Source organism: Mastacembelus armatus, chromosome 5, assembly GCF_900324485.2.
Source record: "Mastacembelus armatus chromosome 5, fMasArm1.2, whole genome shotgun sequence".
Taxonomy (NCBI): domain Eukaryota; kingdom Metazoa; phylum Chordata; class Actinopteri; order Synbranchiformes; family Mastacembelidae; genus Mastacembelus; species Mastacembelus armatus.
Genome location: NC_046637.1, coordinates 10231077 through 10243280, shown reverse-complemented (window position 1 = coordinate 10243280; position 12204 = coordinate 10231077). Strand labels below are relative to the sequence as shown.

Sequence of the window (12204 nt, the reverse complement as noted above, 5' to 3'; positions counted from 1 at the left end):
TTTCATTACATAAAAATACATAAATGATTCATTTCGTTTTGTGCATCATATCATCAACAAGAAAAGATCAGTTATGAAGCTTACCGTCAATAAATTTTGTGTGAATCAAATAATCAGTCAACCTTAGGCTAAAGTGTGATCAGCATCTACCATTATCTTTGGAAAATTACAGATCAAACGACTCATCATTGAATCCAACACTTCCATGTCTTTTTGGCATTTAAACACTTTAAAGCCTTTTAGGTCAGCTGTTGTATATTTCATTCTTTAATTAATAATAATAATAATAATGTTAACACAGACCACATAGTGAAAACAGCAGCTTTGGCAGCTTGAACTGTTTTTACACACAGCCAGCAACTCCAAAGCAACAAATCTCAACATGCCGGTAAACATGTATTTCAACCCGGATGAATGGGGGTGAAGTTACACATACTAAACACCGTTTCAAGCTAAAATTTCAACAAGCTGAGCTTTGTTGACTTACCAGATCTTTGCTTCCTGGTGAAGTTAATCATGTGATAGCGGGGCTCGTCAATAAAGCAGTGAAGTGTGGGTAATGAGGCTGTCAGGTTAGCTTAGCTGCTACGGAAATTATTTCTTTTTTTTTATGGTGCAAGCACCATTGAGTAAAATACGAAGAACCAAAATAGAAACAAGAACGCGCAAACGACGAAGCATGAGAAAACCGAGAGAAACTTGTACGCTCCGTTTCTTTTCATGTCGGAGTGTACAGGGGACGGCAAATTTATAAGCTATAAGCTAACGGAGAAGTATGTTAACGTCTGTATCCTCCTCTACAGGATTACTAGCGGGCGAAGACACAAACGAAACATACCAGCACTGAAACAGGTAAAAGTCTAGAGGTCTGTGAATGTAAGAAAGGAGCTGCTAGCTTATTTTTACGAGACTGTTGACCGGAAATCAGAAATCGGCCGCAGTAAGTTAGGGACCGTGTAAAAACTACACGGCTGAAAGAAAACGAACGGTATAGAGTTAAAGTCAAGTATCTGTCTGCTTGTGTAAGGTAAAAATCCATTAAGTTCATTCGAACTCACAACCTTGAGAATAAAATCGATTTATTAAGCTTCTTTTGACTTAAAATACTCTTACATTTTCAAGAACTCTGGAAATGGTTGTGGTTTGGTTAAAGTGGATCTTGGATGACCTCAGTGGTCGACATAAATCAGTTTAATATATTATTTTCTGTGATGCTAATGATAACACATGGCAGCATTAGGCTATAATGAAGAATAGAGTGATTTTAGTCTATTTGTATTTGAACATTTGACAGGGGTAGCACTGCAATGATTGACTGAATCAATAAAAAAAATATGACATGAGATAAAATGATATAAACTTTATTTATTTCCAAAGGAACTTGAGGAAAAATAAAGGGGAAATAGTAATCAGTAATTATTTAGATCTTTGAGTTTTGGACTGCTGCTCAGACAATTGGAAATTGCAATATGCTGTTTCTCTGAGCAATTGGCAGTATTTTTAGCACAGCTCTATGTCTTGAGATATTGTCTCTAATGCAGTGTTGAGCCACTGACAGGCATAACAAACATCTTCCATGCATGTCAGTGAAATTTTCTTTATGCTGTCCACTTCTATTTATACATATCACACAAAATCTTTTTTTTTTCTACAAATAAGTACAGACATTCTGGGAGATCCAGGTCAGCAATACCTGAAATAGACGAATAGAGCTCTAGAGACATATTGAGAGCTCATGGATCCATTTAAATCCCCCTTAACAAGAGAAAGTTTCATCTCAAAAACCATATAATTGAAGCACCTTAAGCAATATCAATGAGTCATGCTGTACAGTTACCACATTGGAGACAAACATGAAAACCCAGCTATAACTACAAACCATAAATTCTTAAAAAAATAAACAACTTCTCATACATAACAAAAGAAAAATTAAAAGGTCAAAGGTGGAGAGATCCTTTTGACTGAAGTGTTTACCCTGAAGGTGATGTTATTGTTCATTGGATTTGAGCTTGGCAGGTTTTCTTAGAATAACAATAATAATAGTTCAAGTTACTGTGTTATTTGTGTGGTCAAGGGGACATTAGCGTTGAAGAGCTAGAGCCCCTGTAGCTGCTTTACTCTGCATGTACATGTTGTTTGCTATGAAAACATGTATATTCACACCAGTTTTTGTTTTTTTTTTTGCTAGAAAATTAAGAAATAAGTCCAACTTGGCATATAGCACATATTTCAGGTTTCTGCATTTTTATGACCATTTGTGTTTGTTTTGGCAAGTCATCACATTAAAGGTGTATTTGAACAGCTACCTTCTTGACTGACATACAGTAAAGTATTAGTTTTTATCAGAGTCAGCTGTCACCTTGCTGGTAATATTTTCATTGTTCCCACAGTAAGAACAAGTATAGGGCTGTTTCCTGTTTGTCGTGTTCTTATGGCCTTGTAAGAAAGCAGTGTATATTAATAAATATAAAGGGGTCTCAGTTAGTTTTTGGTAATTTGATTACCTGCAGATTTGTTTGGACATTTGCACCAGTACGACAGTCCACTAAATCCAGCATCATACCATGTCATATCATGCATCTTTGTTATATTGTGCTTGCATGGTGCTAGGTACTCCAGAGTAAAGTTGTGTTGACAGAAAGAACTGGTGAGGTAAAACTGACTATAAAGGTGGCATTTATTTAGAACTGCATACTGTAATTTATTACCTCACTTTAGGTTTAACTAGGTGTAACTAATGAATCAGCAGTTACAATCATTTGTTTACAAATCATGTTTACAAAAACTCTCTAAAGTACTAATGTTTTCCTGAATACCAGCCTAACACTGGCTCGATTTTGGTGACAGAGATGTATTCAATGCAATCACACAGATGCATTTTCACATTGTCACATGATCAAGCTCAGTTCCACCTCTCTAAGGCTGGCTAAGGCAACTTCTTCGAAGACTCCAACGGACAGTTCAGGCTGCAGAAAGAATCCCTGGTGCCACTGGTGTCACAGGACCTGTACACCTCACTGGTCAGGAGGGTAGAGAAGATTTCTGCAGACGCCTCAAAACCAGACCACAGACTGTTTGAACTCCTCCCCTCTGGTCAGCGCTACAGACTGCTATACGCCAAAACCAGGCACAAGGACAGTTTCTTTCCCCATGCCATCACACTGATGAACACTTAAACACTTAATCCATGTTATCTGACAACAAAACACTGTGAACAACCACCAGTGCAATGTCTGTCCAAGTGCAATAACGGTCAATAACAACTGTAAATATTGTAAATATTCAACACTTACTTAGAAACTCTTCTACTGTCTGGACTTGACGTACTCCTTATTCTATTTCTATTCCTATTCTATTTTCCTGACTTGTAATTAAGTAATCTATGTACATATTGTGTTAACTGTTGCAACAAGCACTCTGAAAGCCACTCTATCGGAGTCAAATTCCTTGTGTCCAGAATACTTGGCAATAAACCTGATTCTGATTCTGATCACACAGATGCTTTTTCACAATGTCACAGCATCGAGCTCAATTTCACCTTTCTGATTTATTTGTATGGCTACAGTATGTAATGACTCAAAATGTGTTTGTGTTCTCTGTACCCAGGTTTCTTGGTCTAGATTTAATCTAGAGCTTGTTGGCATATAACATGGCAGTTTGACATTGCAACCCTATGTCAGGCAGCATAATTCACATGCTAAAATCTGCAACATGACATTGAGTCTGACCTGAGAAAAATGCAGTTAATTAAATATAAGAAACCTTTTTCAAAATCAGAATACACTGTTTGAAATTATTGTGGAAACTGGTAACTATTACACCATTTAACATTCCAACAGCAGGATTGCAAGCATAGGCTTTTCTAAATAGAGATATAATTGTGTTGCAATGCTTTGTCTCTAGAGCCTGATGCCTTCCCTTTGTGTGCTTGTTCCAAATATTTATTCAGTACAAATGCATTATATCTTGAATGCATTATATCTTGAATTTGGTTGCTTCACAGCATTACTGAATAATATGTGTGCTGTTTGGCTAATGAGCAAGATGTGCTACAACACATCACCAAAGAGCAGAATGTAAAAAGCTTAGCTATCAGCAGCTAAGGGCTTTGTTAAGTCAAATCCTTCTGCAGTTTGAGAGAAGAATTTAAGTGGTTGTAGGGCAGATACTTTACAATAAAAATCTTAATGAAATATACAGACAGTAATTTAGTTAGTGCAAAGGTGTGTGCGTGTGTATATACATATACACACACGCACAGGGGGCAATAACTGCTCAAAAATGAAGGGAATACTTATTTGTCACAGTACAACACCAAGTCAGTTAAACTTCAGGGATATCTGTCCATTTTGGATGCACAATTGATTGTGAATCAGTTTCACCTGCTTTGGTGTGAATGAAAGTGACAACAGGCACAATGGAGAGGAAAAAACAAGACTATCCCCAAAAGGAATGGCTTTGTATGTGGTGGCCACACACATATGCTCTCTCCTTATCCTTTCTGACTGAGGGGGGTGGTTCTGGAATGCTGGAACACACCGTTGAGCCTTCTTGGTGTCATGGGCCCAACTCAGGAGCTACAGGGGGGAGTAACACTAGGTTTAGTTGCGGATGTAGCGTATGACAGGGTGGTTACAATAGGTTAGTGTAGGGGAGGGCATTGCTGTGGGGCCCTGGAGATTTATGACAGCATGGCCTGATAACCTCCTCTTTGGGGCCACATGGCCAGACAGGGAGCTTCCATGGGAATGCTCACCATTTTTTGGCACATTCCATCGTGTATTACTAACTCTACTTATCCTTTCTGACTGACTATAGTTGTGTGTTTTGCTAGTGTCCATGTCACTACTGGTAGCATGAGGGTGTACCTGCAGCCCACTCAGGTTGCATAGAGGGGACATCTATATCTGCAATCTCAAGAGCATGGAGGAGATACCAGAAGACTGGCTGGACACAGCACCACCAGGGCAACAACCCAGGACCAAGCTCAGTATCTGGTCATCTGTGCAAGGAGGAGTAGGAAAGGTGCTGTGAAAACCCCACAAAATCATCTCCAGCAGGCTACTGGTGTACATAATTCTGACCAAACTGCCAGAAGCAGACTCAATGAGGGTGGCACGAGGGTCCGGCTCACCGTTCACTGATGCACTGATTTGGGTCTGGGAGGACATCCTCCAGGACACCATCCTCCAGAACTCATCACGACATTGTCGGGAGTGTACAAGTACTCGGGGGGCCTACACACTTCTGAGTCAACATTATGAGTTGCTGTGATAAAAGTGATTTTGAATAAAGCCCTCTATGGGTTCATGATTTTGGTTTTAATTGGAACAAATTATACAATTTACAATTTAGTAAAGATATTTAACTACTTAACTTTAATTTGTGATTTAAGAGTTCACTTGATTTTTTTTTTAGCAGTATACACTGTACAGTATCTATGTATTTAATACTTGAATGTTTAAAAGCCCTTGAAAAATCATTGAAATAAAGGGACATTTGAACCAATTCTGAATTACACCTCCCAGGGGTAACAGCTCACTAGACACTAGAAAAGATTTGTGTTTTTCCTGGCCTGACATCAGAGAGCTAATGGACGACCACTAATGCCCCATATCCTGTTTTAATGAGAAAACAATCAACAATGTGATGCATGGCGGTGCTTGTTAATCTTTAAACGTTTTGTGTCAGCATTATGTTGTACCATGTGATACATCTGGTCCTTTACATGAACATTATAAAAAAACAAACAAAAAAAAAACAAAACACATAGACAGTTTCTTTAAAAACCCATTTTATACACATTTATGACCAGAACACAAAATTTATGTTCCTGTTTCTGAGGGTGAGAATTCAAAACACTTTTTTATTAGTATAACAGACAAAATAAATAAAATGTGATTTAGAGACTAACCTCAACTGTGCAATAAATTACAAAAATACGACCAAAGAGGGGAAAAAAAGTGACATATAAATTACATTTACAGTTTTATATACACTACAAGGACATCTCAGACATTTAACTGTCCCAACTGTTATGCATGGACAGTAGTACCCTTCTCCTCAGACACATGAAGGTTGTGATTCCTTGCTCTTCTCTTGCTGTGCTTTTCTTTCATAAACGAATGTTCAGAATATTTCTGAAAACGCGTTTAAAGTTCCCATTGCAGAGTGGATATATAAAAGGATTGAGAGTGGAGTTGATGTAACCCAGCCAAATGGTGAACATATGAAGGTCATGGTGCACACACTCTCTGCAGAATGCCGTGACCATGAAAGCTATGAAGTATGGTATCCAACACAGCAAAAAAACAGCGATTATGAAGCCTAACTGTTTGGCTGCTTTGTGCTCTTTATGGATCCTCAGAGTTTGGATACGCTGACGTGATTGGTCAATAAATCTTTGCCATGTCTGTTTTAGTGTCACTGCATTAGCTGGGTCTAAGTTGTCTTCTACAACCCCCTCCTCGGTCCAGGGCAGAGCATGACTGAAGTCGTAGTTGTTATATAGCACAGACGTGAATCTCTGCACATCTGAAACCTGACTAATATCACAGACTCCACCTACTGAGTTTGGCACCGTTTGTTTGTTCTCATGATTTCCCTCAGGGCAAATCATGTCCTGCGGTCGACTTAGGGGTATCTCTGTGTTTGGCTGCTTCTCCGCGGGAGACAAGGAGCATCTTTTGGCCTTTCGTACCATTTGGATTTGTTTTGTTGTCATGTCAAGCAGTGGTGCTTTACACTTTACACCAGTTGTTTTGTGTGCTCTCAGTGAAGCAGTTGTCTTATCAGCCTCCTTGAGGGAATATGTCTGATCTAATGTGTTCTGGTCAAGCAGTTGTTTTTTAGATAGTTTGATTGGAATCTCACTTTCTCTTTTGGGTGACTTGGAGTCATTTTTCTCTGGTGTTTGAGAATTTCTTCCATTCTCATTTTCCCCAAATGAATCTGTTGGATGAATGATCCTTTCTCTGTCCCGTAGATGTTGCCTTACTGCCAAGTAGATGTGTATGTAAAAAAACAACATCAAAATTGAGGGTACATAAAAGTTGAAGACAGCAGTGATAACCTTAAACCATGTAACAAATCGGAAATCTGTGTCACACTTGTTCTGCTCCTCGGGTTTAAGGTCTACATGTGTGAAAGATCTCCATCCTAAAATAGGAATAATCCATGTCATCGACAGCAGCCATGCTCCGGAAATCATCACACTGGCTTGGCCACGCGTTCGATATTTCAGATACTTAAGCGGCTGTCTGACAGAGCGATACCGATCCAAACAGAGAATAAACAAGCTGAAAATTGAAGCTGTGCTAGCCACATAGTCCATAATAAGCCAAAATTGGCAGACAGCCCGGCCCAGCTTCCATTCATCCTCCAAAATATACACCAGGTTCAGAGGCATAACTGTGGTGCCTACCATCAGATCTGCCACAGACAGGCTGACAATGTAGAGGTTCCCGACTGTGTGGAGGCTCTTCTCTCTCTTCACAGCATAAAGAACAAGCAGGTTCATTATGATAGTGAGGAGCGAAAGAAGTCCCAGAAAGATTCCCAGGAAGGCGCTGTGGAAGCGATCGTAAAGTGTCAGGGTGTGATTGCTCCTCAGTGAGTCACTGTCAAGGAGACCACTCCAGTTTTTGTTGCTGTAATTGACATAGGTGTTGGTGCTGATGTGTAGAGGGTCTGTGGAAGGTGACAAACCAGATTCCATCATGTTAGGTGAGATGGTCACTTCTAGATCCGGTCAGATCATGGAAAGCTGTTGGCCAGTGTGTCTTTTATTGTGGCCAACATGTTTGGACCAGAAAGTGTTAACCAGCCTGCTTCCCAATGAGTGAAGCTTAATCTGCCCTAATTAACGTTGCCTTGATCCATAGTCCAAACTCTGGAAAACATAAAGGACATCACAGATTATACTATTGTAGTATTCGCATTTTTCACACAGGATTAATTTACAAGAAATCACTTTCAGGTCTTCATCCTCTCTTTGAACTTCGGTCTGTGTTTTCTGTGTTTACCTGGAATCTGAGTTTAACACCTGCTTGTACCAGCATGATTTTGTTACATCAGAAATACGTTGGTATGGAATCCAGTCATGTGCAGTATGCAACCTACACAAGTATGATGTGCAAACCTGCCTTCTTCAGTGCACTTAGTAGGAAACTGAATTAATCAGTATTTAAATAGGCATATCTAGATTGGAAAAGGGAGTACAACAACGAAATACAAAAACAAATGAGACAAAAAAGATTTTTCAAAGAGTATTTTTATATGTTCCATGGAACATGTCTGGAGGAATCGTTTATAAAGCACAGAGGGACATTTAATAGACACAAGTGCCTACACTATGAGAAAGAGAAAAATAACTGGGTACTTCCTGTAATGTTTTCCCCTGTATTAATTAGCTAGATATTATGTTTGCTCTTTCTTTTTCACTGCCCAGCTGGCTCTCTGTAACACTCACACAAGGAGAGGGTGGCAAATGCTACGACACAGCAGTACAGCAGACAAATTGTGTAACTGGAGGAGAAGATGTTCTGCCTGTGCTGTATGATGGAATCTCTGTTTTAGGATGTATAAAAAGCTATACTACACCATGTTTGAATCTACAAAGTTAAGCAAGAGATCTCATAATAAAACCCATCACTATACTGTACTGCCAAACCCTTAATCCCGACTGTTTGAGATGTATTGATTTTTAAGAGAGTAGCTTGAAATAAACCTGTTGCCATGGAGGCAGGTGGGAAATTTCCACACATAGCTTTTACAGACTTGTCTTTCCGTGAGTAATCTGTGAATTTCAATACGTCATTTGGCCTTTCTTTTCTTTTTTTCTTTGGAAAACAAAGTGAAGTATGTGTTTTCCAACGAGAGAGAATTATCATGTGTGTATCATTTTATCAGAGCATCTAATCCCATCTCATATCAAATTTAACTGCTCACAAAACATAAACAATAAAAACTACATACTGGAGTTCAAAATGCTGGATTAAATGATGCCAATAAAAATGTGAATATAAATGCACATGTTTGAATGTATAACAGAAGCCTAAAATGTTTCAACATACAGACATTTTTAGAATAGAAAATCAAATTTCATTCTCATAATCTCTTTTCCCTTTGTCCATGTTGATATTTACTGATAGGGTCAAAATATAAATATATGCGTCTGTCTTTATTTCTCTCTGCTTACTCACTGAATTCCCACTGGAGGAAGAAAAAAAAAAACACCAGACCACTCACAACTGTGGTGGAGGCTGAAAGGTTCTCAGTGGAGCATCCTCTGAAAATGACTCATTCTGTCATTTAGGTTTTGATACTAAAAAAAACCGAGCAGCTTTAGAATAAACACAGATTTCTTTGCTCTCATCAGCCACCATTTGCATCTCCTTATTTACACCGATTCAACTAATGAACAGATATCTTTGATCCACAGAGCCTCAAAGAAGCAGTGAATGAACTATGGCACCGTCCTGTGGATGCTGTATGCCGAGAGGATTTATCAGACCTTTTCCAGCTTCAGATTACAAGTCATTTCACCAAGTGCGGACACTGGCAGGAGCATATAGCAAATATAAAAGCTTTAGACTGGTGATGATGTAGTTTTTATGCCATTAGAAAAAGAAAACATTCAAATGCGAGAAATATGAGGGGTGAACATATGCTGTATACTGTCCCTCATATTTTGTGAAACTTAAATTGAAGTGTCTGTTTAGTGGGTAATTAAAAGACATGTAGGCCTATGTGATTTATTATTAGCTTTCACAAGTCTCTTTGGCTTTGAATCTGATGTGTGAGTGTAAACAGTTTTTTTCTCGCTCTGTTTATAGCCTCTGTGTTTGTACAAAAACTGCCTCCGCAACGCAAATATTTAGGAACCTTATTACTCACCCAATTCCCGCAGAATAACCAGATAAAGAAGGACGAAGAGCAGAAGTGCTGCACGGTGTTTTGCGCCTGAGAAGCGCACTAACCTACCGCACCACAGGAGGACAGGATGTATGTCCACCACTAATTGTTCAATGTGATTACCTTTAATAACACTTGACTGTCTGATTATATTACACAAGATCAGGAACACAGACTAATTGTTGAAGCGTTATCTATCGAAAATGAATAATGGCTCTCATGCGAGATACTAGGACTCGGTGCGCAGAGAGCCACCTGTTGAGCTGCTGCAGAATCACGCACGAAAACTTTCAGGTTTTACATGCTATGACTACAATCGACAAACTCGTTCAACAACAGACACTGAAATTGCTTTTGTCATTTGCTGTAAAAAGTGTCCCATTTTAAGAATTATCGCTGCCTATGCGTCTGTAGAGTAGTTTCACACTTACCAACGAGCATGAATGTCCAGTAAAAGCCGTTTTAATTCCACGTCGTACTCTGAGTGCACATCAGAAAACGAGTGAAGGACAGAGGTTAAAATTGCAACGAAATATTCTCCCTCCCCCTTATCTCCCTCACTGTTTGCCCCCCCCCCCCCCTCCCTGGACTGAAAACAGACTTTGGAGTTCACATGATTTCCCGCTGAAGACTCCCTGCCATAAAAAGGACCTTGTTATTGGAATGGATTTTCACCTGATGGAGTAGCGCACGATGATTCGCAGTGGCATGATTCAGTGTGTGTATGATTCACAGTACAGTTTACGCACGCTGTGAGCAAGTGGCTCTAACTTCCTCCATCTCATAAAATCTGGACATTATTGTAATGGGGTCGGGCTGTTCGAGGTTGGTAAATAGTGCGATCTACAGGTCTACATCGTCATAAACATCTGTATTTAACTGTATTAAACCTTTAACTTATTGGCGCATGAGGCTCTTTATGGGTGAATTCAGCGTCAGGGAGAGGGGAGGCTGGGAAATGTATGGGGTTATTATTAATGGAGACTGATGAACACCATGAATTCCTCCAATCGGAACACAGGCTGGAATGATAAAATTCACTGGAGGGTGTAGTTAACCTTTAAAGCATAAGATGAATTCCGGTTGCTGACCTAGTTTGAGGTGTATTGCATATTACATCAGCTGATGTCTCACCTATGGATCCAGCCTCTCAGTATATGGTTCACCAGCTGTCTTAGGGCACCGTGTCCTCCCACACTATAGTGCGCCTCACCGCTGCCAGTGTTTGGGTCTGTGTGAACATAAGGATGGCTTCTGTGACTTGGGTGTGTGCCACCAGTATGTCTTCGCCCTAAGTCATGTCTCAGATTTTAAAAATATGTGTAAATCAGATGCAATTCCCCTGATAGAATCTAAGGAATTAGCTTACAACAAAAATATCACTTTTGAAAATAAAAATGCTCAATGTGGTTTGAATAGAGTGGAGGTTGATGGATCTCATTACAACACTTTGTCCCTTGTTTTAAAGCTTAATTATTACAAGTGATCCAGAAATTTGTTGTTCAATATATGCACTGTCTACATTTAAATTGTTTGTTTTTTTTGTTAAGTATCTAAAACTTCTTGATATAGCTTAAAGCCTGGGTTTGCACCTCAAACATTCAAAACATACTCACCTAGAAAAGTTAACGCTTCATGTCCCCAGTTAGCTGTTGCTCAAATCCTGAGCAAGGTGGCAAAACAAATGCTGTATGACCAAAGTGCCATTAGAGGATGTGTTGTCTGAACTGTTATGACATTTGGCAACTGTGAAGAGTAACATTCAAAGTTTCTTCCGGCTGGATGTGTGAACTGTGTAGCAGTTTATTGGTCTGCATTTACATAACAGGTGAAGAAATACAGACACTGGAACATATCAACTTTATGAGATGTGTGAAAACCACTAAGTAGTATTATAGCAAATCAAATAGTGCAAAACAATAAGGAGTCCAGGGTAGCTGCATTTTGGAATATTTCTGTCACTAAGTCAAGAATCGAATTAATTATTCAGCTTTTTTGAATAACAATTGATTTGCTTTATGATAATGGCCAAAGTTTAACATCCCTGTAGCAGTAATGAGAACTTAAGGAATAAACTAAATAACTACAAATTCCTACAAAACATTTCAAATAGAACACTGTTGGAACATTAGTTTTTTGTTAATAAAAACTTTCCCCTAAGATTCCTGATTAATCCTGATTAACCACATACAGTTAAAAGAATGTTAAATGATCCAGATTAAAGAAAATGTTTTGAGAAATACATACAGTAACACTTACCTGAGTCCCTACTACATCTTAATTGTTTCA

General features: G+C 39.0%; 2 protein-coding genes across 2 annotated transcripts in view; both read right to left on the bottom strand.

The window, feature by feature from the left end:
* The window catches only part of atg7 (ATG7 autophagy related 7 homolog (S. cerevisiae)), a 56142-nt gene extending 55194 nt beyond the window's left edge, over nucleotides 1-948 (bottom strand). Inside the window, exon 1 of the mRNA XM_026307664.2 lies at nucleotides 488-948. The gene's annotated coding sequence lies outside the window, so the exon portion shown is untranslated. The remainder of the gene's footprint in view (nucleotides 1-487) is intronic.
* Nucleotides 949-5853: 4905 nt separating this feature from the next.
* On the bottom strand, nucleotides 5854-10405 carry hrh1 (histamine receptor H1). The gene is made up of 2 exons (XM_026307536.1): nucleotides 10347-10405; nucleotides 5854-7891 (listed from the first exon to the last, which is right to left on the bottom strand). Exon 2 carries the CDS (start codon nucleotides 7718-7720, stop codon nucleotides 6116-6118), a length of 1605 nt encoding a protein of 534 aa, XP_026163321.1. The 5' UTR covers nucleotides 7721-7891; nucleotides 10347-10405; the 3' UTR covers nucleotides 5854-6115.
* Between the last annotated feature and the right edge of the window lie 1799 nt (nucleotides 10406-12204).